The sequence below is a fragment of the Pholcus phalangioides genome, unplaced genomic scaffold (assembly GCF_987345545.1).
Source record: "Pholcus phalangioides strain wild (caught in Gottingen) unplaced genomic scaffold, Ppha-v1.0 ptg000007l_1, whole genome shotgun sequence".
Lineage (NCBI taxonomy): Eukaryota > Metazoa > Arthropoda > Arachnida > Araneae > Pholcidae > Pholcus > Pholcus phalangioides.
Window position 1 is genome coordinate 60410728 of NW_028301600.1, and position 27900 is coordinate 60438627.

The 27900-nt window shown below is 35.6% G+C and overlaps 1 protein-coding gene across 6 annotated transcripts in view; it reads right to left on the minus strand.

The window, feature by feature from the left end:
* The window catches only part of stj (voltage-dependent calcium channel subunit straightjacket), a 241739-nt gene that overhangs the window by 132725 nt on the left and 81114 nt on the right, over positions 1–27900 (minus strand). For all 6 annotated transcript variants that reach the window (XR_016192865.1, XR_016192864.1, XM_089233705.1 and 3 more), the window contains exon 2: positions 707–788. Coding sequence is in view for 4 of the 6 variants with exons in the window: in XM_089233705.1 (XP_089089831.1) it covers positions 707–788 (82 nt within the window). In the remaining 2 variants the exon portion in view is untranslated. The remainder of the gene's footprint in view (positions 1–706; positions 789–27900) is intronic.

Here is a 27900-nt window from a genome sequence, read left to right on the forward strand (position 1 = left end):
AACTGCCTGTTGATCGTTTGCGTTGACGCGGCTCGAACAAAGGAATAACTTTATGAACTTGATGGGCTTTACTCTCCTACCCCCATTTTCTACTCCCCTTTCAACAATGTACGTATATGAAAATTCTGTGAAAATTTTGCAGTTAAAATAATTTGTGTCCTGCTGGAACGCCCCTTCAAAGTTGGGACATACATCCTGAAAATATAGCAGTCTCTTTCTCTGTTGGTTGCCATCTTGCTGAAAGCAGGCAGGTACCATAAATTACTCAGCTCAAGCCGAAGTACTCGACAGATTGATAATGGCGCTAAACATGACCATTTGCTAAGCGTTAGATAAAGCTATTAAGGTACGCTCCGTTTCGCACCCTTCGAAGAGTCACACTAGAAGAGTAAGAACTTATTTCGAAATGGGCTTCGCTTTTCGTGACTAGGAGGGATTAAGGCGGCTAACGGAAAAGTTTCCGGCTGCAGCTTCGAATTACAAGCAGTGTAGTAAGCCTCGCTTAGCCTCCTTTATTTGGAAAATTCCGAGTTCGAGAAATACAAAATGGAAGTTGCTGATGTTCCATCATACTAAATCAGAACAGGATTTCTCATAATAGCAGCAACAAACATAGGGCTTACTCTAATCATCATATTTATGGTATAAAATTTTCTGTTAGAACATCTAGTTCTGTTAAATAGGAAGAAATATATGAAACTCTTACCTCAGTAATTTTTCTGACGCAGGTTGCTTCGGTGCACCCACCAGATATCGCTCTGCCGAATTTTAAAGCCCATGTTTTCACACTACGATAAAAAAAAAGATGATATAAAAAGTCCTGGGAAAAATTTAGAACTAATGAATATTAGCAATGAACTGTAAAAAAAAACTTTCACTATGACACTTTATTTCACATGTTCCCACCAATGTAATATTGAGCAAGACTTTTTTTGAGATAATGTAAATCTATAATATACTAATATATGAAGTTTAGCATTATGTGTTAATTTCCATTTTAATGTTTCCCATACAACAAGAGCTTTATGCAATGATTTGAGTGAATAAAATATCTGAACAGGCTACATGCAAAAAAAATTTATGAGTGTACATGGGCAATTCAATGTTTATGAAGATGGACAACACAGGTTAAAGAAAATTTTGGAATGTGGGGTAACAGTATTTATGTGTCTTATGAATGATGTTAATGTTTTAAAATCAACTTTGTCCGGAATTTAAATGGATAATACACTTAAAAGCCTTATTAGCTAAAACGGAAGAATTCGTTCCAATTGACGCTCAACTATTCGGCCTCGTCTTGAAATGCTTTTGCTGTCTTCCGTCTCTAATTAATTGGAGAATGCCTTCGCCGTTCAAAGAAGGATTCCCGCTGCTTTTGCAATGGTAATTAGAAACGACTCCCTACCCAATCCCATCCTGCAAGACCGCAGCAAGGAAATTGCTAGTTCTGTGCACGAAGGACGAGCAGTCATCAAGGGATCCAGGGCTTAAGTTCGTCTTCAAACTCCTGTCGCATTCAGCGCTTGTGCGAAATCCTTCTAATTTGTCAAGAGCGAGAAAACATAGAATAGAATAGCTCGGAAGGGTTATTGGATGCGCTTTAAATTATGACGAGCACCACTACGACGAAAATTCTTATGGCTCCCAAGACAATGATAATATTACGAGTGTGTATGTGTGTGCGTGTGTGTCGGAGGATAGTTTCGAGCGAGCGTCCTCAACTTAAATGGTTCAACAGTTTGCGCGCAAATCGCTGTGAGAGAAACGACAGCGGTTCACTTTGCTATGACAGCATGACGCAACAGATTTTACACGCCCGTTTACCTCTAAATTAAAATCGTGTCGGCAAGATGGAAGAGATTGCTAATTGTCCCTGGCCGTGAAGTGTTGAACGGGAATTACTGGAAACTGGTGTTGTTAATCAAACTTTGGCCAGAAAGGATTAGAGAAGATGAATGTGAATTTTTACTCGTTTCTCAATTATCAGATTGTTTGTATTTTTGATTTCAATTTTTTCCCCTCTTTTTATGATTAGGCAGGAAAATAAAACCTTTTATGCACGCCACAGAATAACTTTATGCATTAAACTTCAGGCTTTGTTACATCTAAGACACGTAACACTGGACAACAATAAAATTGCGTCCGACATGAAAATATACAATTTCGAATGATTTTGATATTCTTGAACACAAATGCAGTCGAACCCCATTATAACGAATTCCAAGAGAACCACTTCGCTATAAAGGAATTCCAGGTTTTTGCATAGTTCCTATGTAAACTTATCTGGGGGTTAGAAAAGTGTTCGTTACAACGAGATTTTTCTTCGTTATTACAGAATTCGTTAAAACAGGATTCAACTGTATCACCATGCAAAAGTTTTTGATATTACCCTGTTAACCATTAAAAGGTGTTTACGAGCGTTATTATGTGATGAAGAAGGGGGTAACGACTAAAGAACGACGTTACCAGGGAAAATGGTCAACTTGGATGCTTGCAGACTACTTGGACAGATGTAATAGATTCTCCTCATGCCCAGTACAAGCGTAATGCAAAACGAAGTACGTGTCAGTTGCCGATAAATGATGTAATGTGCTATAATAATTTGCGTTTCTTCATATTTTTGTTGTGTTTCTATGTATTTGTGTTGTGTTTTTATGTATGTCAATCTGTGCTTCTATACAGGGTGATTTGAATCTCAACGTGCAAAGTTTTAGAGGAGAGATAGAAAACACAAAAACAAAACAGAATCACATAGGAACGTATGACCGGAAACCACAACCTAATCAGCTGGAGGATAAATGAAGAATGCAGAAATGACAAGTCAATAATGGGTGAAAAAAATCTTTATTTAGCGATACTTTACACGAGGATAGTACGTGTACACGTTAAGTTTCACATCAACTGCTCAAAGTTCTTATTATCCACAGTTATGCACGCTTCCCAACGGCGATGCATTGATTGTTGAACCCTTTCAAAAATACCTGGCATTTAGCGGACGTTTGCAGTTGTGACCGAGATTCTTGTGACGAATTCGAGTCAACGGGCGTCTCGTAGACCATAGCTTTCAGGGACCCCCCCCCCCCCCCCCAAGAAGAAATTCCGGCTAGATAAGGAGTTTTTCCACCCATTATTTACTTGTCATTTCTGCATCTTCAACAACTGCGATGCATTGATTGCCAAACTTTTTAAAAAATACTCAGCATTTCGTGGACCTTTGCAGCTGCGACAGAGATTCTTGCGACGTGGTTGGTAAGAAATTTGAGCACTTGTTGTGAAACTTAACGTGTACACGTACTGTCCTCATGTAAAGTATTGCTACATAAAGAGTTTTTGCACCCATTATTGGCTTGTCATTTCTGCATCTTTGTTTATCGTTCAGCTGATCAGGTTGGGGTTTCCCGTCATACATTCCTATGTGATTCTGTTTTTTTTTTGTGTTTTCTATCTCCCCTAAAAGTTTGTACGTTGAGTTTTGAATCACCCTGTATATTGGTGAAGTTTCTATACATTTTTGCTTTTCATGAATATTTATGTAGTTTCCTATACATTCTTATGTTCTGTTTCAATGTATTGTGTTATTATGGGTATTCAATATGAAATTTCTGAGAAAACCGTAGCCAATCCAGATTTTTTATGGTCAAATTCGTGTTCATTACACAGAATTTCATAAGAAATGCCTATTTTTGTTTAGGACGAAGAAACTTTGTCAAAATTTGTTTTCCACTATAATGATCTTTTTATGTGACTGTCACTATGTTATCAACCAACCAGATAAAATGAGTTCTCAGATGAAAAATTATAAAACAGGAACTTCGTCAAAAAAGGCGAAAACAATCATATAGGGGAAACTGCTATTCCCTCCCGACCATAATAAACCTTGAAGCACTTCAAATAGTTTTGACAGTATCTCTTTCTAGCTGATATTTTTGGAGTGCAAGAGATTAGAAATACATAACCTTACAACTGAGCGTGGTTGTGTGGCTGTGTTTCTTCTTAACGTTTCAAGTTCAGCGAACTACATTTAGTAATTAAAAATCCATGCATTCTCCTGATAAATCATACGAAGTGCTCAATCATCATGAAAAAAAATTATTAATATTTTTTACAAATAATAGAGCATCGTGTACCTTGGAACAGTGTAAAACTTGAAATTTTCCTAGTTTACCTTCGAATACTCAACCTCACTAATTCTTTTTTTTTTGCTTTTAAATACAATTTATATTTTAAACTTTAGTTCTACACTTTTTGCCTAGAAAAACTTCAGCTATATCCATCACTTTTCTTCCGTTCACCTTCGGTATTTCTTAGTCAAATTTGTTGGAAAAAACAAAGTTTACAGAGTGGGATGCGTCCAGAAAAACTTTTACCAAGTGAATTCCGTTAAAAGGAGAGGGGAGAAAATATTTTATTGTTCCTCAGTGCCAGATATAGCAAATGTTGACATCACGGATATTGTGTTTCTAATGCAATCACCTAGCATCAAAGGAACTAATAGAACTAAAGATTTAGAAAGATAATTTTCCTTTCTACAAGTACATATGATAAAAAATAATTATGCATTTCATCTTATAAATACGTTCCTACCTCCGTTATTGTTATACTTTTGTTTATATGTATTAATAATCATATTTGTGTCATTATTTTGTTTTTTTTTATTTCAATATACCATTTATATTAAAAAAAACCTTATTATTTTTCCTGTAAGAATTGTATCTTTTTATGTTTGTAATTTTTTCAAGTTTCAAGGTACAAGATCACTTGTTGTATATTGGATCACTTTCGTGTTCTCAAAAAATCCATATTTCTTAATTATAGTAAGAAAAAAGGGTAATTTAAAATTTATGTAATATTTTATACAGTATGCAGTTACTAAAAATGAATTTAATGAAATTTTATTGTAAAAATTTTGAGACTGAGAAAAAAAAGTTTGAGAAATAATGTGCCAAGGTATGAGTATCCTCTACATAGTGCATAAATATCAGCGTTGTCAAGGAAACAGAACACGGTAATTACAAATTGCTCTTAATGTGATCGCATGCTCGATAAAAATAACGAATACAATGCCATCAATGTTCTTTTCTCAACTCATGTAATTCGTTCGATGCAAATATTACAGAGGTATAAGGTCCGTTATACTTGTTTTCTACTTTTAATATCCTGACATAGAAATTCGAATATTTTTATTTGTTTGGTAGCTACTGCTGATAGATGACAATTTCACAAATTTGGTTTTCTCTGTAAATTAGCTACCGGGTTTGGGGGAAGTGCTTACTAGATGCAATGGTTAGATACCATTTTTTCCTCCCCCAGTGGGTGATGGCAGTGTAAGAGGCGGTGTTGGGCTTTTTCTCATTCCATTATCATCTTTGACAGTTTTGTTGGACAGAAAACTAATGATGCTTCTTGACAACGCACGAAACGTATATCGATGGGCTATTGCAAGCGTAAAAAGGGATGTGCAATTCTGTGAGACAGGAATTAGCACTGAATAATTTTGAGTCAGTCTTTTCACTTCTCTTTATGATGACAAAGTGGCAGTGTTTTGGAGCTTTCACATGAATAGCTATTAACGATCCATTATGAATGATGAGACATGCTAGAAAAAAGATTCACCTATGCCGCATCACCAGCTGCTTCAAGCATTTAACTTCGATGAATAGTTTTTCAACTTATGTGATATCTTAAGTGATTACAAAATTAAGCATTAAAATTAAGTAGTTCAAATTTAAAAAAAGTACAAAAGGAAAACGAGCTATCGAAGAAATTTAAGAACACCTTATTCCTCAGAAATTTCAAAGACACCAGGCTAAAAAAATTCTTAGCTTTTATTTGTACACTACATAGAACAGCACCAGGCGTGAAAAACTTGAAACGGAAGTGGTTATTTCTTAAGATATTTCTGGAAAAGATTTCTCAAACTTTTCATCTTTGTATTTACTTTTTCCTCAGTTTTTAACAGTTTTTTTCGGATGATTTAACACCGACCTATATGAAAGTACCGACGGTTAGGAAATGGAAGTTAGAAGTTTCCGTTAAAGTACCCACTTTTTCACATTGATTTTCCAAGGAGCTCGTACAAAGGAAATACTCACTCTGGTATTTTAAAATTATTCTAGTGGACTCCATGAAACAACGTTCACATGGCATAACGATTTAAATAGCTATCGGATAGTAATTACACCAAGATCTCTGGCGTCTTGTTTACGCTCATGTATATGTGTAATCGAACAGCTAAATATGAAAATTTTCATTTTTTTTTTACGATAGCGATTTCATCAGATACTGGTGATAAGATTTTCAGCAAATGCAAAGTAAACGGAATAGGAAAATGTGTGTGTTCCATTGAGAAATCAGCCTTACAAAATATCTGGGTATGTAATTGCTACAATAAACAAACAAAAAATACAAGCAAACCCATAGGATCCTATATTAAATCCGGAGCTTCTATCGCCCCCCTGGACTATTCCCTCGTCCAATTTGGGAAACAATGCTTTAGTATGACTCCAATCGGTTTACGATAAAATTTAGTGCAAACAGTTAATATAATCCATTAAATATCAAATGACATATATTTGTGACACCGGGTTCAAATAAGAAAATCGGGGCATGACATACATGTGAAATTGGTAGCGAGTGCGAGTGTGTCAATTTTTTTTTCAGTACTTTTTCAGATATATCGGATTTTCCCAATTATGTTTCGGATGTTGCGCATCAATGTAGTTTGGCGTGTTTCTCAACCACTGGGCCGTGGCCCAGTAGCGGGCCCTGACATCAGTCAAAGAAGGCAGCTAATGATTCACTGTTTTATTTTTCACCATTTGTTTCGCATTAGTCGTGTGTATGACTGAAACTTCTACTCACAAAAAATAAATCAACTGTGAGTCGCTGGCTTACAAAGGTTGAGACCACTGCAGTAGGGGATGCGCCTTATAAACGAGTACGTCTAATAATATAGTGTCTACTGTATATTAATATATCGACTAATGTATTGTTAAAAACCGTCATGAAATTTCTATATATTCTTGCCTTAAATAATTTACACACATGGAATTTTCGGATAGTCAACTCACGGGAAGAGAATTTCGACCATTTTTATTTCAAGTTTATATGATATTTTCTTGTGGCGTAGATTTTAAAAATATTGAAAGGATTTCTCAGCACCTGAGAACGACAGAGCTCCTAAGGTAGATGACGGCCGCGTTTTTATAATTTACAAAATAAAAAACCTCTTTGAAAAACTTGAAAAGCGTAAACATTCAAAAATTGTGGAACTGACAGACGCAGTCTTCTTTAGTCGATAGTTTCTTTAGAGATAGCTAGAGTGATTTGTTTTCGGTGCCATATGCAAGTTGGAAAAAATGCAATATACACACACGCATCAAATTTTACTGGAATATGGTCAAGAAGTCTTTCAAGCGACTTAATACAGAATCGCTAGACAATTACCTTGACATTCAATCACACAACGATCTTATCAAAATATTTTTTAAAGAAACATCTCGTAACTACACATACACACAAAAAAGAATGTTTCTTGTGATTTATATTCGGATTTATTTATGTCAAATTCTATAAATTCAGCCGTTTTTCAATTATTATTTGATGTAAACAAATTTCATCACTTTTGTCAATAAACCATATTTCATAAGACTGAACGTAAGTACTTAATTAAATTATTAATTAATTAAACACTTAAATTAAACGTATATTTTGCTGCCGGTGGCATCTTTCGTAATCAGCATGAAATTAAAGATCTTGACCAAAGTGTGTATGAATTATGATGTAACTGAAAATACTTTTGCTTTTTGTGTGATGTATTTTTACATTCAAAGCCTTAAAATCTGTTTATGGAAAGTTTGCTTATGGAAAAGTTATAAGAACTTGCGCTCCTAATCCACAATCAGTTCACCGTTGGAAACCGTGTATGTGGACCTGCTGCAGTCTGGCGTTGCTGGATTTATGACTCGCCTGCAATGTGCTATCCCCTGTGGTGGTGGTGGTCATGTGGAACACGTACTGCTGTAATAAACGATTTGGAGGCATTCTGTTCGTTATTTGCGTATCTTTTCTTTTACTTGCGTACGTCAGCGCCACCTATCGGCTGTTTTGAGTTTTTTTTTTCGTGTCTTAAAAAAATTCCCATGACCTAGCGATGCTTACCCTGCAAAACGTTTTTATTTCGGTTATTTTTCCAGTTTTTATGAATTTTTAAAGTTTCTACGGACTTTTTGTCCACCCTGTATTAAACATTATGCGATACTGTACTCCTGTTATTTGTACTTTTCATCAAGAAATTTTTAAAAGTTTGAAGGAAGAGCAGAAAGAATTTTTTCATAAATATGACGAAAAGAAAGTGAAGAAACCACTACCCAAATTCTCAATATATGCTTCTTTTAGAAACTACTATATCTTTCCGGGTTGTAATTTCTCCTTTGGCTAATAGATTTCATTTTTTAAAAGCACGGTTATATTCAATTTTCTTTAAATTTCATTAAATATTTAATCCACAATCAACAAATATATTTGCAAATTTTATCATGAAAATTTATAAAAAAAATCGAAACCCTTATCAACTACACAGTATTGTGAAATGTAGTTAATGTAGTTTTGATGTAGTTTACATTGTAAAATAAAGGAATAACTAGAAATGCATTTAAAATCCAGTTCACTAGACATTTATTAGTATGCTTTGAATTTTTCTAAATTTCCATGACTGTTTTTCCCATAACTTTCTGTATCAAAATTTTCGTAAAACTCGTAAATGACAACAAACATTGAAGTTTTTTTAATGATTCAACGAATAACAGTTGCAATTAATTTTTTTTCTTCTGTATAATACTTTTCTCTGAACTCTTATTATTTTCAACGTACGAAATACGAAGAATATCACATATACTGTACATATCTCATTAGAGCCTCTCTTCATCAATTTTTATTTATAAATATTTACTTTCAAGGTAATTTATTTTGTATTCTCAAGAATTCTTGAGAATACTTGTGTGTTTGTTTGCTCGAGTCATTTTACGCTTCACACGGCTTCGATTCTTTTTAAAAAAAACGTTCACGTCTATTTTTTTAATGTTGTTTTCTTTCCCTCTCGTTATGTTCACTTTGAGTTTAGAGATCTCATAAGCGCTTAGAAAAATATTTTTTTCTTTTACATCTCTCTCTTCAAATTACTAACTTCGCAAAGTTTATTCTCGGAAATTTTACAAGAACCTCATTTGTAAATTTGCACAAAACACAAATTTTCTATACAGTTAATGTAAACTTTTCATCATTTGCTGATTTTATTGTCTCGATTTACTATCCATTTTATACAACTGTTATCATTGTATTTTTATTTATCAAATTTGAAAAATGAATTCTTTAGATATAATTAAGCCTTTTAAAAAACTTTCTTCTTAACATAGCATAGACCGCATGTCATGTGCAGTCAGTTCGTGGGAAGTCGAACTCCGATAACTAGAATATGTGTTAAAGTCGAAATTTTCACTCAGTTCCAGATTTTTTCCATGATTTTTGTATTAAAATTTTCCCTTAACTCTCGAAGTTTTCTTCTTTTAATTAAGTCGAAGTTTCCGGGAATGAGTGAAAATTAAAAAATGAAATTTAGCATTTAAAAATACAATGTAGCATTTAACAATACAATGTAGCATTTAACAATACAATGTAGCATTTAACAATACAATGTAGCATTTAACAATACAATGTAGCATTTAACAATACAATGTAGCATTTAACAATACAATGTAGCATATGAAATTTAGCATTTAGCAATAGAAAGCCTACTTCATAAAAAAAAGATATGAAGAATACATTTTGATGGTGGTTTAGTGATTCCTGCTATGTTGGGTAAAGGGTCAGTTCACTATACCTATTCCGGGACCGCATGAAAAAATTGGTCGAAATATGATTTGGTCGCGAGAATCGTTACTGTTAAAAAAACGATGTCACGGGTCTACAATAATCAGTCGGTATAGCCTAAAAAATGTAAGTCGTACGATAAGTCTATAGTAATGGGGTGGTCATATAACTTCTCTTTCATGGCACGACGAGTAGAATACTGTTAGTTTAATAGCAAATATCGTTTTTCTATGCATACTATGTCTGAGAGGCGTACACATGATCGACCTTTGGATAGGTCGCAAAAAGCTTGGGATCACAAAAATGTTCTTCCTGAGAAATTTTGAGTCAACACCCTTCAAAAAGCATTTAAATTAACAGAAATTGGTTAATATAAAATATGAAGGGCATTTTCTTTCGAGATATTTAACCTTTTCACCAAAATATTAAAATTTTCAAATTTTTGGTTTTCGTAGGGGTGGTGCATGGGCCTCCTCAGCACCCCCCCCCCCCCGTCGCCGCTGTGGTGGTCGAGTGGTTATAGTGACGGACTTGCGATGCGAAGATCCGGGTTCGAACCCCACAGTGGTGGTCGGCTGAAGTTGGTTTTCTGTGGTTCCCAACTTCAAGGCGCGAATGAGAGCCGATCTCCCCGTTAAAAAGTCTCGTCACAGAGAGCAACAGGCCTGCAACATGACAGATATTCAATCATTACACTTCACTCACAATTTGAAGTATAGATGGCAGCACTGAAATATCATACACAACACTAGCTACACACTCAGACTGTTAGGTGTATACACTCACTTTGTTCCAGACTCTGCCACGAAGCTGGGCTGGAAGAGATCTCGGCAACGGGATAAGTCCGGTGGCAGAGACCCTGGTGTTCATTCATTCATTCACCCCCTCCCCGCGTACGCCTCTGCTACATCCATACGTTTTTCGTTGAAAGATTCCAAGATCACCGTCAATACACAGGGTGTTTCAAAAAGAATCATCCGATTTACAAAAATCATAGCTATTCAGCTTTCAATCCGTTTTGATCGAATAATATGTAGGTAGACATTTCGGGAAATAACGGGAAATTTCGAGTTTCGCGCAGTTGCCGACTGGTAGCGCTAACGCTCTTCCTTCGGCCACCACATCAGTGTTTGTCAAAATGGTGACTACACAACAGAAATCGTTTTGTGTTCTGAGTTTCGCGAAGTGTGAGTCCGTAACAACTGTTCATCGTGCTTTTCGTCGACAATACAGTGGTGTTGAACTTCCTACCACTCAGAGCATTAGGCGATGGTGTAAACAATTCCGAGACACGGGTTGTCTCTGTAAAGGGGAAACCCCTGGCTGTCCCCGCATATCAGACGAGAATGTGGAGCGCATCCGACAGAGTTTCGCACGTAGTCCACAGAAATTTACTCGCAGTGGATGCAAACATGCTCGCAAAAGTTTGGGCGAATTTGACTACCGTATAGACATATGCCGTGTATCCCAAGGTGGACATATTGAGCACCTTTAATTTGGTTTGTAAAAAAACTTTGATTTGCCATGTTATATAAAATTGACCTTAAGTGTCCATGTGTTCAATATTTTTCATAATATACGCATTTCAAATCGGGTAATTCTTTTTGAAACACCCTATATTTTAACACTACAACTATACCGCACGGTCATTTCGACCACTTTTCAAACCTCAGACTTTCCACACAACAAAACTCCACGTCCAAAAGGATCTCAGATCATTTGATCATTTTTGTCGCACCACGATCATTTCAGCACACGAGGGCTAATTAGACCGGGACCTACAATTTATTGCCGATTCCGAACGGCAGCCTTTTTTTATACTGACCGAGAGGTTGGTGCGCTAACACCTCGTTGCGGGACTCCCTGCGGTAGCAATCTTTTTCTGTGGTCATGTCGTCGTACCTGTTGTGTCAGGAAAATTTCTGACAAGGACGAGCCTGGTATCGAACTCGCGTCGTGACACCTCTAAACATCTTTTGGTACTTTAGGCGAGTATCTTATTGACCTGGGCTATCACACCCTAGAATCTCTGATCGATCCTCGCCATTTTTTATTCAAAAATGCACATTGTTTTACAGTCTTACAGAAAAATACAGATTTCAATGATGGAACTTTAAAAAATAACATTTTTGTACCCAACTATGTTCCCATCGTCTTGAGTACTGCATCTGGAAATGTACCTGATCTGAAATTTTACTGACATGTCGTTACTAAGTACTTTCTGTTATAAATTGAAGCGAATTTATTTTTATTAACCTGGTTATTTAATTAACTTAACATTCGTTGTTTCTAACGAACATACTTTTTCTAATCAAATCTCTAATAAAACATACATAATCACCGATTTTTAATTTTTTAAATTTTATATTGAATATATATTTCCTGTTCAATTCATAGTGATATAGATAAAGTTAGTTTCTCTGACTAAGAGCTTTATACTTTTCCGACAGAAAAAAAATTCCAATATATAATATTTTTTAAATAAAACAATAGACCACAAGGAGAAGCAGGAGCAAATGAAAAAGACTAACGAAAACAAGACAGGGGAAAAAAAATCGAGAGAAAACTATTAGCTGTACGCTTTCGAACGAGCACACGTCAGCTGGTTCTCGTTTAATTAAGTCGGGAATGAAATGAACGAATGGGAAAGCGATAGCAAAAGTGAAAAATAAAATTAAAAAAAAAAAAAAAATAGCACTGAAAATCATACAAAAGCAATTTTAAAAAGAAGATTAGCTGAAGTTTCTTCAAGCATCAGGAACAATAAATATCCCATCTGCCACGAAGCGATAAGCTAAAATTGCAATGAAAGAAAACTCTTTTGGCTGACGATTAAAAAATAATCGATTTCTATTAAACTGCACAGGTTCGAATCTCGATGCTCAAAAAGGAACTACCACTTTATAAGCTAGAAAAATTTTTTTACTCACTTTTTATTTTACCCCCACTCAACATTTGCTTCATCAGTTTCACAAATTTTTATTATTCGAGTAAAGTCACAAGATTGTGTTGTTTCCAGCCATCGAAAAAAACAATAATTTTCTAGCAGTATAAATCTGCTCTCGAGCGTATTTATTGAAGCATATATTAATTGTCTGCCTTTGTTATCTCTAACCTAGTTGATCGATTACTTGAATTACGATGCTCTTATGAAACATTATGATCTATGTTCTCGGCTGTTATGCTAGCTCCGTAAATTGTAAGGATCTGAAGATGCATTTTGTACGTGAACTCAATTTATCGTAAAATGTACGGTACAACAACAATATAGCATTTTCGTAAAGAGAAAATCTTGCTGACAGATGAATATTCCGGAGAAAAGCGAAGACAAAAATGCCTAAGACATTATTATCAGACGTGTAGAAAAAACAATCTATAACTACACAAATAACTCGATCAAATATCAGGTTGTTTTTAATTAATAAAATTTATCAAATTGGTTGGACCGAAATCATTGCTGAAAATGTATTTAATTGATTTAACGAGTTAAATTAACATGGAATAAAGAAACTAAATTGTTTTCATTATCGCAGGATATATTTTTTACCCAGACTCCTTTTACCCAGAAGAATAGTTGTATTTTGCGCAACCTTCCTTTTCAGTACGATAATTCCATAAAACGAACCGTTATATACTTTAAAATAACTAATTTAGTAACGAACTTTTATTCTATTCACTATGATGTCAGGATGGGAATCTAGATCTGATTTTATATATATTTTAGAATATATGCCCAGGGACTCTATAAATTAGAGGTTCTGAATATAGGCAACATAATTCGATGACATCAAACATGTTTACAAAACATCTCGGGGATTCCAAGTTGCAATTGTCCAAGGCTCCTCTCAAGTTAAAGTTGGATTATGGTTAGAATATTTTTTTTATCATTACAGTAAGAATATTTACAATAACTGGTTTGAATAATGTATACTCGATATTTTAACGAACTATACGAACACATCTTACATTTTATTTTATACACATTATTTGTTGACATTTACATTCTTTCAGCGGAATAATTTCTTTTTTAATATCTATCGAATAAAAATCCAATTTTTATATGGAGCAGATACTTTTCGAAAGTTGTCCCACGTTTTTATGAATGCGATCCATAATTTAATAACCCATTTATGGTACCGCAAGTGAATGAATATAAGCGAAACAATTCTAGTACTCCTTTTTTAAAGTTTACTCTGGAATCGAGGTTTTTGAAATGATAAAGCAATTCGAACAGCCGCCTTTCTTCTGTTGGATATGCCATTTTCCTCTATTTCAAATGACTAGAAAATTCTACAAATTCCAACGGCACTTCTAGTGATCAGAGATATGGTTCATTTGTGGAGAATTCATTCGACGCCAGCTAGAAGCGAGAGAGAGATGAAAGAACCTTCTCCCCACATGCTGCTGCTGCATATATACACTCAAATACACAAAAGGGCCTACGTCAGCAAAAGTTAGAAATGGGTGGAAGAGACTAGTGCTGTCACGATACCTTATAGAGGGAGTTCTTCATTGTCTTCCAATGCAATGAGGGAGATTACGCCAGGAATGCGCCGCTGACAGATTCCGGGATCGACCGCGCTAGAGGAAATTCTACGGCTCAGAGGACTTCCTTTTGCCGCACTATTAGGGCATTTGTTGGATGCTGAAAATAAATTCGTAACTTTCCCTTGTCTTCGTACTCTTCCCCCATGTAAGAAAACGATCTACGGCTTTCTTTTAAATGGCTTGAGCTAGGAACTACTTTGTTTTTGAAACTTTCTTCGTTGTTTCAAACTAAAGATCAATCCCCGTGTAGCGGGCAGATTATGTGAGTTTGGTCATTTCCTGAAGTTTTTTTTTCAACTTTCATATCAATTCACAGTAAATGAATACAGATTATGAATAATCACAGTAAATGAATAGCAAAAAGGAATTGAATCGTCAGTTTTAAGAAGAGAACATAGGCCAAAAATGTTAAAATCTATTGTAAAAATCTATTTCGCAAAAAATTATAGATTTTTAAAATGATTTTTCCAGCTTTCCATACGTGTCATTAACTATGAAAAAATGATGTATCTCAGCTCGAGAAAAAAAAGTCCAAAATAATTCTTCGTTTGACTTTTTCAGGGCATAATGACCCACTTTCATGTTGGCAGATAAGCCGATATAAATTTCAAACGTTTTGTGCTGCTCTCAGCCTTCAATTTAGTAACCACACAAAAAAAAAAAATATTAGGCGCCAATACAAATTTTTTAGTCAACATGGTGACCTGGCGCCTGGGATTTGTCCCTCTCTGATATAAATGTGTTTGAATTTCGTGTATTACTGATGGATCTTTAGGTAACTGCATAGGAACAATAGTTTCTTCGATAGTCAAGTGGCTGGCTCAACAGGTTTAGGTTCGAATTCACTAGAAGGTGAACGTGAGAAATGATTCGAAGTACCGAAGACTGTTTCACTGCCTGTCTTCTCCATCATGGAGAACCGACAGAGTCAGTATTCGAAAAATGACAATTGCCACAACATCTGTAAAATTTTTGAAGATAGAAAAAGATATTAAAATTATTGAGAATTATAAGAAAATTTTCGCCGCACACACTACACTGTTAGGGCATTTGATGGATGCTGAAAATAAGTTCGCAAATTTGCCTTCTCTCTCCTCTATGTAAGCAAACGATCTACGGCTTCCTTTTAAATGGCTCGAGATAAACTTTGTTTCTGAAACTTTTTCTGTTGTTTCAAACTAAGGATCAATCCTCGTCTAGCGGGCAGATTACGAATTCAGTCATTTTTTGAAATGTTCTTTTTTTTTTAAATTTTTCAACTTTTATATCGATTCACTATAAATGATCTGAATAGCAAAAAATAATTGAGCCACTTGTCTCGACATTCTGCTTTACAACTTGAATTCGTTTTAATTATACGGTTATAAAAGTGTGTTTGAATTTCGTGTTACAGATGGGTTTTTGGCTTATTGCATAGGCAGCCAAGTTTGCTGGCTCAACAGGTTTAGGTTAAAATTCACTTAATTATAACCAACCACATAAATACATAGGGCAATTTATAACCGTTTCAGAAACACAAATCAATTTTCCCATCGCCGGTGCGATAATAATTGCGAGGCCCCTTCCCAGTACGAACGTATTCCCATTTCCTGCTACGGTCGTTTCCGTAGAGGACACCTCTCGGTAGCGAACACTACTCTTAGTCTCCTGGAATATAGCTTTAATGTACGGTATTTCACTCCTTATTAGCTGACACTCCACTTTACGCACTTTAGTTCTATGTAGAGTGACCATAAGATTCATATTTTATGGTACAATTGCGCATTTTCTCATATTTTTGACCATCCATAGGTGTAAAGTTGTTTCCCGTCCATGGGTTCGAGCTCTATCCCCCGAAAAATCATCACTATCTCTTAATACCTATAGAAATATTGGGTTTGACGATCCCCCCACAGTATTTCGGCGAGATTTTTTTTATTGGAATACTAGTTCGCAATTCCGCCTGAAAGGTTAAAAATACCAGAAGATTTTCGATCCTTTCAGAGTTTGATAGGCTCGCGAGCATAAAATTAAAAAAAAAAAATGTACAGAAATTTCTGTTTTAAGAACTTTTTACGTACTCTTCCCTCGTGTTTTTGCATAAAATAATGGCATAAAACACTATAACCGAATTCATAAAGCAAAAAATTAACACGAACATCAAAAAATATTCATGGAATCAAATCATATTCATAACTTCTGGTAATATTTTTTTTTAATGTACTTCATCGTCGTTTTGATAGAATATTTATTGAAGTGGCGAGACGTCACTCAAATGTTCGAAACCACCTTTTATTCAAATAAGTGAACATCAAGGACCAAAGTAACCACGAATTCCTTTCAAGAAACATCGAAAAGAGAAAATGTAAAACTAAGGGGCAAGTAACAATCCGCATATGAGCTATTCCATTCGACCGATATTTGTGTGTGTGTGATGTGCTCGGTTTCCTCTCGCTATTGCAGCTGTGCCTGCAGAATAGCGATAGCGAGTGAAAAGCATTGGCACGTCAAGAAAGGGAGAAATCGTTGCAAAAACTTGGCTACATGGAATAAAGGAAAGCTTCTCGAAAGGAAAAGAGAATATCATCTCAGTATTCGGAATACATCTAGGAAAAAGGACTTATCACTAAGTGAAAATATAAAGCAAATATAAGTTCGTTCCAAAGCCATCAAACGACTCGGAGGTTGGCAAGAGAATTTCTCCCTGAACGTTATTTTCAGTGAAGTGCGTTTTCATTTTTTGTTGCTATTCAAAAGAGAGCATCGGAGTTTGAAACGTCGTCGTCTTCTTTGCATTGAAAAGCGAGTAGACGTAAACGCAGAATAGATGTCTTCAGAAAGAATATCTTGCTATGTTATGGAGAAGAAAAATGGCTTATGTCCTCCCACTCAAAAAAAAACAACAAAAAAACAAGTAAAATATTCTAAATTTACATCTGTGGCTCTTGGCTTTTCTATGGTTGTGAGCTAATAAATCACTCAATTATTTTAAATCTAGGTGGATTCCTCTACAAGTTCATGTACAGGGGCGATTTCATAATTCCCCTTGCCGCATTTTACTGGCGAACCGTTGATCCTAGAAGCATACTTCTAATTAGAAAAAGTACCTTAATAGCGTGTAGTACTCAGATGTGTGAGATATGTCATTCATGTTGCCAGGGATTGTAGAGTTATTAAAATAAAATAAAAAAAACTTTTTATATAAGGACATCCTGTCCTCAAACACCCAACTAGAAAGTTGTTGCCCTGTCTCTCCTGAAGCCAACAAAAACGTTCCACGTTTCTAGGTGCAATATTCTACAGTATGAACATTAAAATCAGGGAAAGAAGCGTTGTCCGTTTATGCTGTTTTTCCCAACTTTCCTCCCATTTTTTAATTCAAATATTTCTGCGAATAGTTGCACTTAGAAAAGTGGAATTGTTTTTTGTTGTCTTCAGGCAAGACAGAGCAACACCTTTCTAATTGGGTTTTCGAGGACAGGGTTCCCGTATAAAAAGTTAATTATTTTTATTTTGATCACTATACAACCTCTTGCAACATGGATGACTCTGAGTATCTGAGTTCTACACGTTATTTGACAATTTTCCTAATTAGAAGCATGCCTCTAGGATCAATGATTCGGCAGCAAAATGCGGCAAGGGGGAATCACATAATCACCATGCATAAAAATTTCCCATAATGCTACGTAGTGGGAATCGTATTCTTATAAGAAAATCAAAAATAATTACACGTTGTGCTAATTTTGTCAAGGTGAAACTTTTTCCTTCTTAATGGATCACTGGATTTCGTGGAATTTCGAACGGACGATTTTGTAAGGGAAAACATCTTGCCAGCGTATCCATTAAAAGATGTAACAGCCACCATGATCTCACAGTGAATATTCCTGCATGTTTCTAGGTAATAAAGCTTGAGATTTTGTAACAGATTTTGATGTAGGCTCAAAAGCGCCTAAATCATCTGAACCCCAAACCGAAGACACATTTACACATCGAAGGAATGCAGCAGACTACGCCACCCAAATCCTGCGGTAACATTTCAAGAAGTTTATGGCGTATTTTGGGGTAGGCAATGGGGCCACTCTCTGCCATAAGTCTCATTAAAGTACTGTAGGTGAATTTCCCCACCGAGGAATTCCTCTATACAGCTATAGAGTTTATTACCCGAGAACATACCACAATCCAGTATTATAATGGACAATAGTTTAATGGAGAGCGTGTTAAAGGATTTAGGTACTGAAATTCACATACATTACCTAATTTCCGCAACAGTAATCACCACTTACGAATGCACGGATCCATTGTGCAGTGAACATTTCCATGTACGGATTTCCTACACCACATCAAAGTTCAATCGCTTTGCTGTACTTGCTAGATGCATTTTCGATGGAGAGCGAGAGAAATGTCCTGACGAATGGATATTGAACCGGCACAATATGAGAAATTGTTATCCGAAACAACAATTTTGAATTAACCGAGTGGAAACTATAAAATTTAAATTCTCATGAACACACACAAAAAACAGTATCGAGAGGAAAAACCCAAACAAAAAACAACTGAATATGAAATGATACCGTGAAGTACGGGATGGTAATAATTATAGTTCTGATTTCAATAATTTTGAATAAATTAAATTCAACAGTGTGAAATAAGAAAAACCATTGGTCAGAATTCTTTCGAAATTATGTGCAAATATTCGTGATGCAGTCGAATTTAATGTACAGGGTGCACGTACGGAATTTTACTGGTAAACAGTTGATCCTAGAGGTGTACTTTCAATTATAAAAAGTATCCAAATAACGTGCGTCATTCACGTTTCAAGGGGTTGTATAGTAGTTAAAATCAGAAACTAACTTTTTATATATTCCCCGTGTGCCCAAAAAACGCAATTAGAAAGTTGTTGCTCTGTCTCTTCTGATACCAACAAAACAAATTCCTCGTTTCTAAGTGCAATATTCATTGAGATATTTGAATTTAAAAAACGGAGGAAATTTTGGAAAAAACAGCGTTAAATGCGGGTAAAGCGGTTTTTCCGAATTCAACGCTGTTTTTTTCCCCAACTTTCCTCAGTTTTTTAAATTCGAATATCTCAATGAATATTGCACTTGGAAGCGTGGAATTTTTTTTTGTTGGCATCAAGAGAGACAGGGCAACAACTTTTTTATTGGGGTTTTGAGCTCACGGGGACTGTAATAAAAGTTAATTATACTTCATTTTCTTATGTGTACGACCCCTAAAATAAAGTTAAAGATTTTAAGTAACTGCACGTCATTTGAAAACTTTTTATAACTGAATGTTTGTAAAGTCAACGGTTACAGAGATATCCACTGTGCAAACAATTTGGGAATGTCATGTATAGGAAGGAGGATAGAGAGAGTGAAATATAATTATATTTAAAAAAATATTTGGTACGGGGAGGCAATTTATGCTTTATTATTGCATATTTCATTATTTATTTACTATGCCCCATTTTTGACTAACATTGCATTTGCGAAATGCTTTGTTTAAATTTTTAAAATAAAGTCATTTTCACCAAATTTTTCAGTGAAATGAATATTTTAAGAAACTAAAAAGTTTAATGAATGTCATATTATTTTTTAAAACTTGTTTACAAAGAATTTTGGTTTTTTATAACCTTTCAAACATTAAATTTTCAATTTTTTTTTAATCCTGAATTAGATTTTTTTTTTTGTTTCCGTGACCGTGAACAGAAATAAGTTTTTTAAAAACAGAAAAAAAAAAAAAATTTTGCCAAATTTTTTTCGTCACGTACGGTATATAACATTTTCCAAAATCATAATTACTCTAATTATTTTTATTAAATTAAGCTAATTAATAATGAATAACGTTAAAATAATTTCTCTCAACGTTATTTGCAGTGAAGTGCGTTTTCATTTTTTGTTGCTGTTCAAAAGAGAGCATCGGAGTTTGAAACGTGGTCGTCTTCTTTGCATTGAAAAGCGAATAGACCTAAACGCAGAATAGATGTCTTCAAAAGTATTACCTTGCTATGTTGCGGAGAAGAAAAGTGGCTTATGTCCTCCCACTCAAAAAAAACAAGCAAAATATCATAAATTTATATCTGAGGCTCTTAGTTTTTCTATGGTTTGAGCTAATAACTCACTCAATTATTTTAAATCTTGGCGGATTCCTATAAGCCAGGGGTCCTTAACCCTTTTCAGCCGCGACCCAAAATCAGCAACAAGATCAGCACCGATGTGACTTTTATTTTTCGACATTGGTGAAAACAGTGGCACAATAAGTGCATTTGTAACAGGACGGTAAGCGGATTTTTACGACTCATTTCGGAAGCCCCTGCGAATCAAGTTTGGGTCGTGATCCATAATCTCAAGAGCCCCTGGCTGTTAGTGGATTTATATGACCGATCTCGGAAGCCCCTGCCAATCAAGTCTGGGTGGTGTCCCATACCTCGATTTCCTGGCCTAGTGGATTTTTACGACATAACTCGGAAGACACCAGCGAATGACGGTTGGGTCGTGATCCATAGCTCAAGAATTCTTGGCTGTAAGTGGATTTGTACGACCCTTCTCAGAAACCCCGGTGAATCACGTTTGAGTCAGGACAACCCCCCCACCCCCCATCCCATAGCTCAGAGTTCCTGGTTGTTAATGGATTTAGATAACGATACATCGTGGAAGCCCCGGTGACCCATAGGTTAAGAACCCCTGCTCTAAGTCATAGTTCCCAAACTTTTTGTTACTTTGCCCCCTTCTTCAGAAATGTTTTTCTCTCACCGCCCTACGGGATCCTACGTTATACCCGTAGCTTCTATGCTTCTATCGCCCCCTTGATAATGCCATCGCCCACCAGGGGGCGATATTGTCTACTTTGGGAAATACTGCTCTAAGCGTTCATGTAAAGGGGTGATTCCATAATTCCCCTTGCCGCATTTTACAGGCAAACCGTTAATCCTACAGGCATACTTCCAGTTAGAAAAGTACCCAAATAACTTATAGTATTCAGATATGTCATTCACATGTCGCAAGAGATATATAGTTATTAAAGTAAAAAATTAAACTTTTTATACGGACACCCTGTGCCCAAAGACCCAGCATAAAAGTTGTTGCCCTGTGTATCTTGAGGCCAACAAAAAAAAAAAAAAAAAAAAATTCCAAGTTTCTAAGTGACTTGGCTTCAAATATTCACTGACATATTTGAATTCCAAAAATGGAGGAAAGTTAGGAAAAACAACATTAAATGCGTGTAAAACAGTTTACCCGCAGTTAACGCGGTTTTTTTCAACCAAATTTTCTCCGTTTTTTGAATTCGAATATCTCAGCGTATATACTTAGAAACGTGATTTTTTTTGGTTGACATCAGGAGAAACAGGGTAACAAGTTTCTTACTGGGTTTTTGGACAAAGAATGTCTATATAAAAAGTTAAATTTTTTATTATCACCCTCAAAATTAAACACACAAACTTTTTACAAGTCCATAAAATTCCGTAACCTGTAGGCCTATATATTTTCAAAAAAATTATACAATTGTATTTCAAATTGATGTTAAAGTCACCGTTAAAAGTGATAAAGGTAGAAAAATTCATCAAACTTACCGAGACGATTGGTGATTACGCATAACAACCGGTGATTATGAATATAATCATGATTAATCTCATTGATCGTAACATAAAGGGTAATTCAGAAAAGAAAGATGAGAAAAACTTTAAGAGGTGATAGTACACACCAATACAAACAATTGCCATCAAAGAATGCATGGTCTAACATGAAACGGCTGCTCCGCAAACGTTAAAACGACATTCCTGTTGCAATTTATGGAGAGAAAAAAGAACACCATGCATGCAAATGTAACCTGGGGAAGAAGAAGAAACCGTATGCAAATCTCCGTCACAGTGAATAAAAAGCGCGGACGCCAGCCCTGTGAAGTTATTCCAGCGTGCAACCGTTCTAACAGTTGTAACGTGAGGGATAATGGCGCACTTTAGTAATACCGAAAAAGCAGACATGTATTTCATTTACGGACCTGGAAACGGAAGCACTACAGAGGCAACACGAATGCACGGTGAGCGTTTTCCGGTGGTTGCCCAATCCGAAAACATTTGCGCGCTTGCATCGTCAGCTGTGCGAAACGGGATCCTTTCTTGCTTCCCGGTCTGATGCAGGTCCGCGCCTTTTATTCACTGTGACGCAGATTTGCATACGGTTTCTTCTTCTTCCTCAGGTTATATTTACATAATATGCATGGTGTTCTTTTTCTTCTAATAAAATTCAACAAGAATGCCGTTTTAACGTTTGCGGAGCGGCCGTTTCGAAACGCGCTTGTGCGTTTGCGTTTCATATTAGACCATGCATTCTTTGATGACAATTGTTTGTATTGGTGGATACTATCACCTCTCAAAGTTTTTCCCGTCTTTTCTGAATCACCTTGCATACAGCAGGCCTATATGTTACGGCAAATGTGATAAATCGGTAATTATGCAAAATTAGCAATCGTCTCGGTTAAGTCTGATAAATGTTCTTACACTTATCACTTTGACCGGTGATTATGCATAATTCCCGATTGAAGTTGGTAAATATGATAAATGGAAGAATTTATGCTGAAAAATATCACTTAAATTTAACCATTTATTAATTTCTCCTGTACGTGATGGATACACTACACATATTTATTTCACCATAAAAAGTAAGTGAAAAAAATAAGTGTTACAAGGATTATATTATCAGCATTGTAATGTTTGAGCTTTCTTCACATTTATCAACATTGTAATGTTAGCTTTCTTCACATTTATCAACATTGTAATGTTCGCTTTCTTCACATTTATCAACATTGTAATGTTCGCTTTCTTCACATTTATCAACATTGTAATGTTCGCTTTCTTCACATTTATCAACATTGTAATGTTCGCTTTCTTCACATTTATCAACATTGTAATGTTCGCTTTCTTCACATTTATCAACATTGTAATGTTCGCTTTCTTCACATTTATCAACATTGTAATGTTAGCTTTCTTCACATTTATCAACATTGTAATGTTAGTTTTCTTCACATTTACCAACATTTATAAACATAATCAATATCGCTGATTAAATCCATCATCCTAGACTGGTTTGATCAATTCCCGGCAATTTAAGTAATTGACTATTTAACATATTTACCAGTACGAGCTGGAGGTCAACAGCCATACCATGCTGAAAACACCGGTTCTCGTCCGATCATCGAAGTGTTAGTATCACTTTTTGCCCGAGTGGCGCGGTCGTAAGATGCTGGTCTTCCACTATGAAGGTTACCATCAAGGTCCATGGGTTCGAATGTCAGAGAAACAAGTTCTTTACTTACCGAGCCTGGGGCGACCACCGATATAATTAGTGTGACTTCATTTCCCACCCAACTCCACTGTGGCTGGAAATCGCCGTATGGCGATATATGACCAGAATTGGTGTGCGGTAAAGTAGTACGAACTGGGGATTATACATAATCACCGGTACATGCGATAAATTACCAAAATTTATCAAACTTACCAAAATGGTCGATAATTATGCATAATAACCAGACCTATCACATTTACCGCAACATATATATTTCACAAAAAAAACCTTTTCGCTAATTTGAATGTTTATATTTAAAAAAGTATTTTTTATACAAAAAAATAGATGTGTTATGCTAAGAACTTTTCTTATTTGAACGACTATAATTTGACATTACATATTTTTGCAGATTGATATTAAAGCGTTCGCGGAACTATTTTTACGGAATGTATGGTGCGGAACAATGGTTTTCAAAGCAATCATAGATAGCATTGTTCAGTGAGAATGAGCGCGCTTTAAAGACAAATTAACTTCCGCAGCACCAGTCAACAACACAAGGGAATAGGAAACCATTTCTACAAACCAATAACTGCAAGAGATGAAATAGCATAAATCTTAAGTAAGAAAAAGACGAAGATGGCGAGAGATGCGTGAGAAAACAGGAGAGGAATTGTTTTCTCTTTCTATTGTCTAGCTTTCAAGTTGGGTGAAGATTTTACATTACGTACGAAGGTTTTCGAAATGCGTCTTTTGCAGCGAGCACGCTATCTCGCAAATTAAAGCTGTCATTTGCGATTTCCTATTTCCGACAGTCGCGAGATTCGCTCCTATCTTTCCACATTGGCTCATAGTCTAGATGCGATGGAAAATAACAAAAAAAAAATAATAATAAAGAAAGACATTCTTTCCCTCATTGTACTTGAGCCACCAAAAACGAAAAGAGTCGCATCTTCAAAATTGTTCTTTGGATGGCGAGGGATGTGTACACGATACAAAATGAGCCTTCGACTTCTTTTCGAGACGAACCAAAAAACGAAAGTGAAACCAATTTCACTCAATGATAAAGAAGAAATAAATTCTCTAAGTCCCTGTAACGTTATTCTTTTCTATACGTTTCTTTTCTTTTAATCTTCAGTCTTGGATATTGCTTCGGGAATGTAGGATCGGTAATGGGAATGCTAAGCAAGGCTATTGGATTCTCGCCAGCAAGAAATTTAAAATGTAGTAAAACGAAATAATAACAAGAGTATCTCGTTTTTTATATCGAGGGTGTCCATTCTTATTGTTGTCCAACAGCTAATTCCTAAACCGTTGGTCTTAGAGGCGGTTGGTCTTTGAATTACCGTATTTTAACGTGTATAAGGAACCCCCTGATTTTTTTTCGTTTAAAATTTGGAAAAAAAAGTTGAAAATATATAAACATATTCTATAACAAGTCATTGTACCGCCCGATCATTGTTTAGTATAGCATAACCTCGATGGTCCTTGCACCAATAAAAAGCAAGCTCCAATCGAATACGAATGCGCATATGCACCCTCGAATGGTTGATAGCAGATATCGCAGCAAATACGTCGGAAAAATATGATATTTCTTTTTGGTGGAATGCTGTTGTACACTTTCTGAAATCACCCTCTGCTGCCATTGCTATTGCGATTCGACCTCACATTCTGCGATCGGAAATGCTTGTTTTTAGGTGTCTTGTATCACCTCTTGAAGTTTGTCCCATGAATTTAGAATCACCCTGTATAAGATGTGTCACATCATCTGAGACGTACTAAACGATGTTTAGAAGTGTCGCGAGTTCGATACCCGATTTTTCCGTGTCAAAAACTTTTTTGACACGGAAATACAACAGAAACAGCAACCGCATGACCACAGAAAAAGATTATTACCGCTATTTCCACACCGAGGGGTTAGCGCACCAACTTCTCGGTGAGTATAAAAAAGGCAAAACGTCAAACGCCGCCTTTCGGAATTGGCAATAAATTGTAGGTTCCGATCTAATTAGCCCTCGTGAGCAGAAAATGACCGTGGTGTGGCAAAAAATATCAAATGATCATTTGAGACGTCGTTTGCATCAAAAAAGCAAAAAAAATTCTGAAAACTTACGAAATTAAAATTTGTATACGGATTTCGGGTCATAAGTTATATATTAAGAGAAAAATATTTTCATTCACTGATGTTTTGAATTGAAAATAAGCCATTCTTTTGAGACCAAAAATGACCTGATTATAGCCAATTGATACAAACCTTTTTCATGAAAAGTTAGTCATACACCCATAATTCTTCCAGAGATGAATAATTTCATTTATTAATTAGAAGCACCTCTAAAACCCTTCATGTTATTTCATTCAATATGATCTCAAGGAATTATATTGGTTGTTAAATATAGATTCTGACACGGGGACTAGCCAGAATAATTTATCTGAGCCGCAATCAAAATTTGCAGAATTTAGTTAGCAAAAATCAGTCGCTTATCTCTCGAAACTGCCAGAAGTGGCTGCTGTGTTTAGAGTATGTATGGAAACATTTCGAGGAAATTTCGTTTCATAGTATTCTGCAAGTGTTGTCGTCTTGCTCAATGAGCATGCAGCTGCGGTTTTGCGGACCGATCCCTTCGGACATGTTGTGTTAAAGTTCTGAACGTCGTGAACATTTCCTACAGTCGTGGCTGACTGCGGCCGTCAAACTTTGCCCACAAAATCATCTGCAACACTACCGGTTCGTTTGAATTTCTCGAAAAACGGATGTTGAGCGTTCTTGATGTTAAATTTGCTCTGGAAGCACCTTTTTCTCGCTGTTGCACTCTCACCTAATCAGTGTTTCTCACTATTCTTTGCTCCAAGGGAATACGCCATTTTCACGCTTTGCTAATACTGGAATCGTAACATACTTCCCCACTGAAAAACTCCCAAAGGCATTTCCACTGCATGGACTCACTGGCCTCCGCGCATGCCTCATATACAGCAACATGCTGTTGCAGACAACCTGTGTTCAAAAACTCAAATAGAAAGTTGCTGCACTGTCTCTCCTGAGGCCGACAAAATAAATTCTACATTTCTAAATGCAATTATCGCTGAGATATTTGAATTCAAAAAATAGAGAAAATTTGGGGGGGGGGGAAAGAAACATTATAACCTAACGAAAATGCTTTCCTCCTTCATTTATGCTGTCACTTTTCCCAATTTTCCTCGATTTTTTGAATTCAAATACCTCAGCGAATATTGCACTTAGAGACGTAGAATTTCTTATATTTGGCCTTAAGAGAGACGGAGCAATATCTTTCTAATTGGATTTTTGAGTACAGGATGTTAAAATAAAAAGTTAATTTTTTTTATTTTAATAACTATACAACTCCTTGCAATATAAATGACGTATCTGAAGCTCATACGTTATTTAGATAATTTTACTGATTGAAAGTACGCCCCAAGGATAAATGGTTCACTAGTAAATTGTGGTGCGAGGTGTTAGCTACGCACCCTGTATTTTTTAAACCAAGAACCACATAAAAATATGAATTTTCTGACTTTTTTAGCAAAATATCTTTTCTGACTAAAACCTTTTCTAAAATGATGGGAGACACGTAATTTTAGAAGACACATTGCCTTCAATGGTTTAGAAATGTTAAAACAACGATATAAGAACAGAAAACCTGTACATAATTTTGAATTTGTGAATGAGCAAATATATTTTTGTCATCTTTTCATTCGTTATTTACTAAGCTTCACCATAAGATACGTGATTCCATCTATTTTTTCGCGTATATGTTACTGTAAAAGCCCGAAATGAGGTCAATTCACGAAGTGGCTTTGGCAGTAACATATAAAAACAAATGAATTGGTCTAATTCTAGTAATTAAAACTGATTCACTTATTTCCTAGCACGTTTTGTTGAACTCCCGTATCTGGTAGTATTTGGAAGTAGTACCAGACAGAGAAAAAAATTAAACATTTTAGTTATACCGGACAGAATTCAACCTGCGTGGATAAAAACGATCGCTTCGAGTTGCATTCTTTTTTCCGGGATATAACAATTTTACGACTAAATTTTACTGTGTACCCAGTTTTATGATGTCATTTTCAATAGCTATTTGTTATCTGAAATTTTATTTTTATGACTCGCTTAACAGGTGTTACAGATTTTGACAAAGTGGGGGAATTCGAAAGAATAAACGACCTCATAGTATTTTATACGACGGCGATTACTCAACTCTCTTTGTTCTAA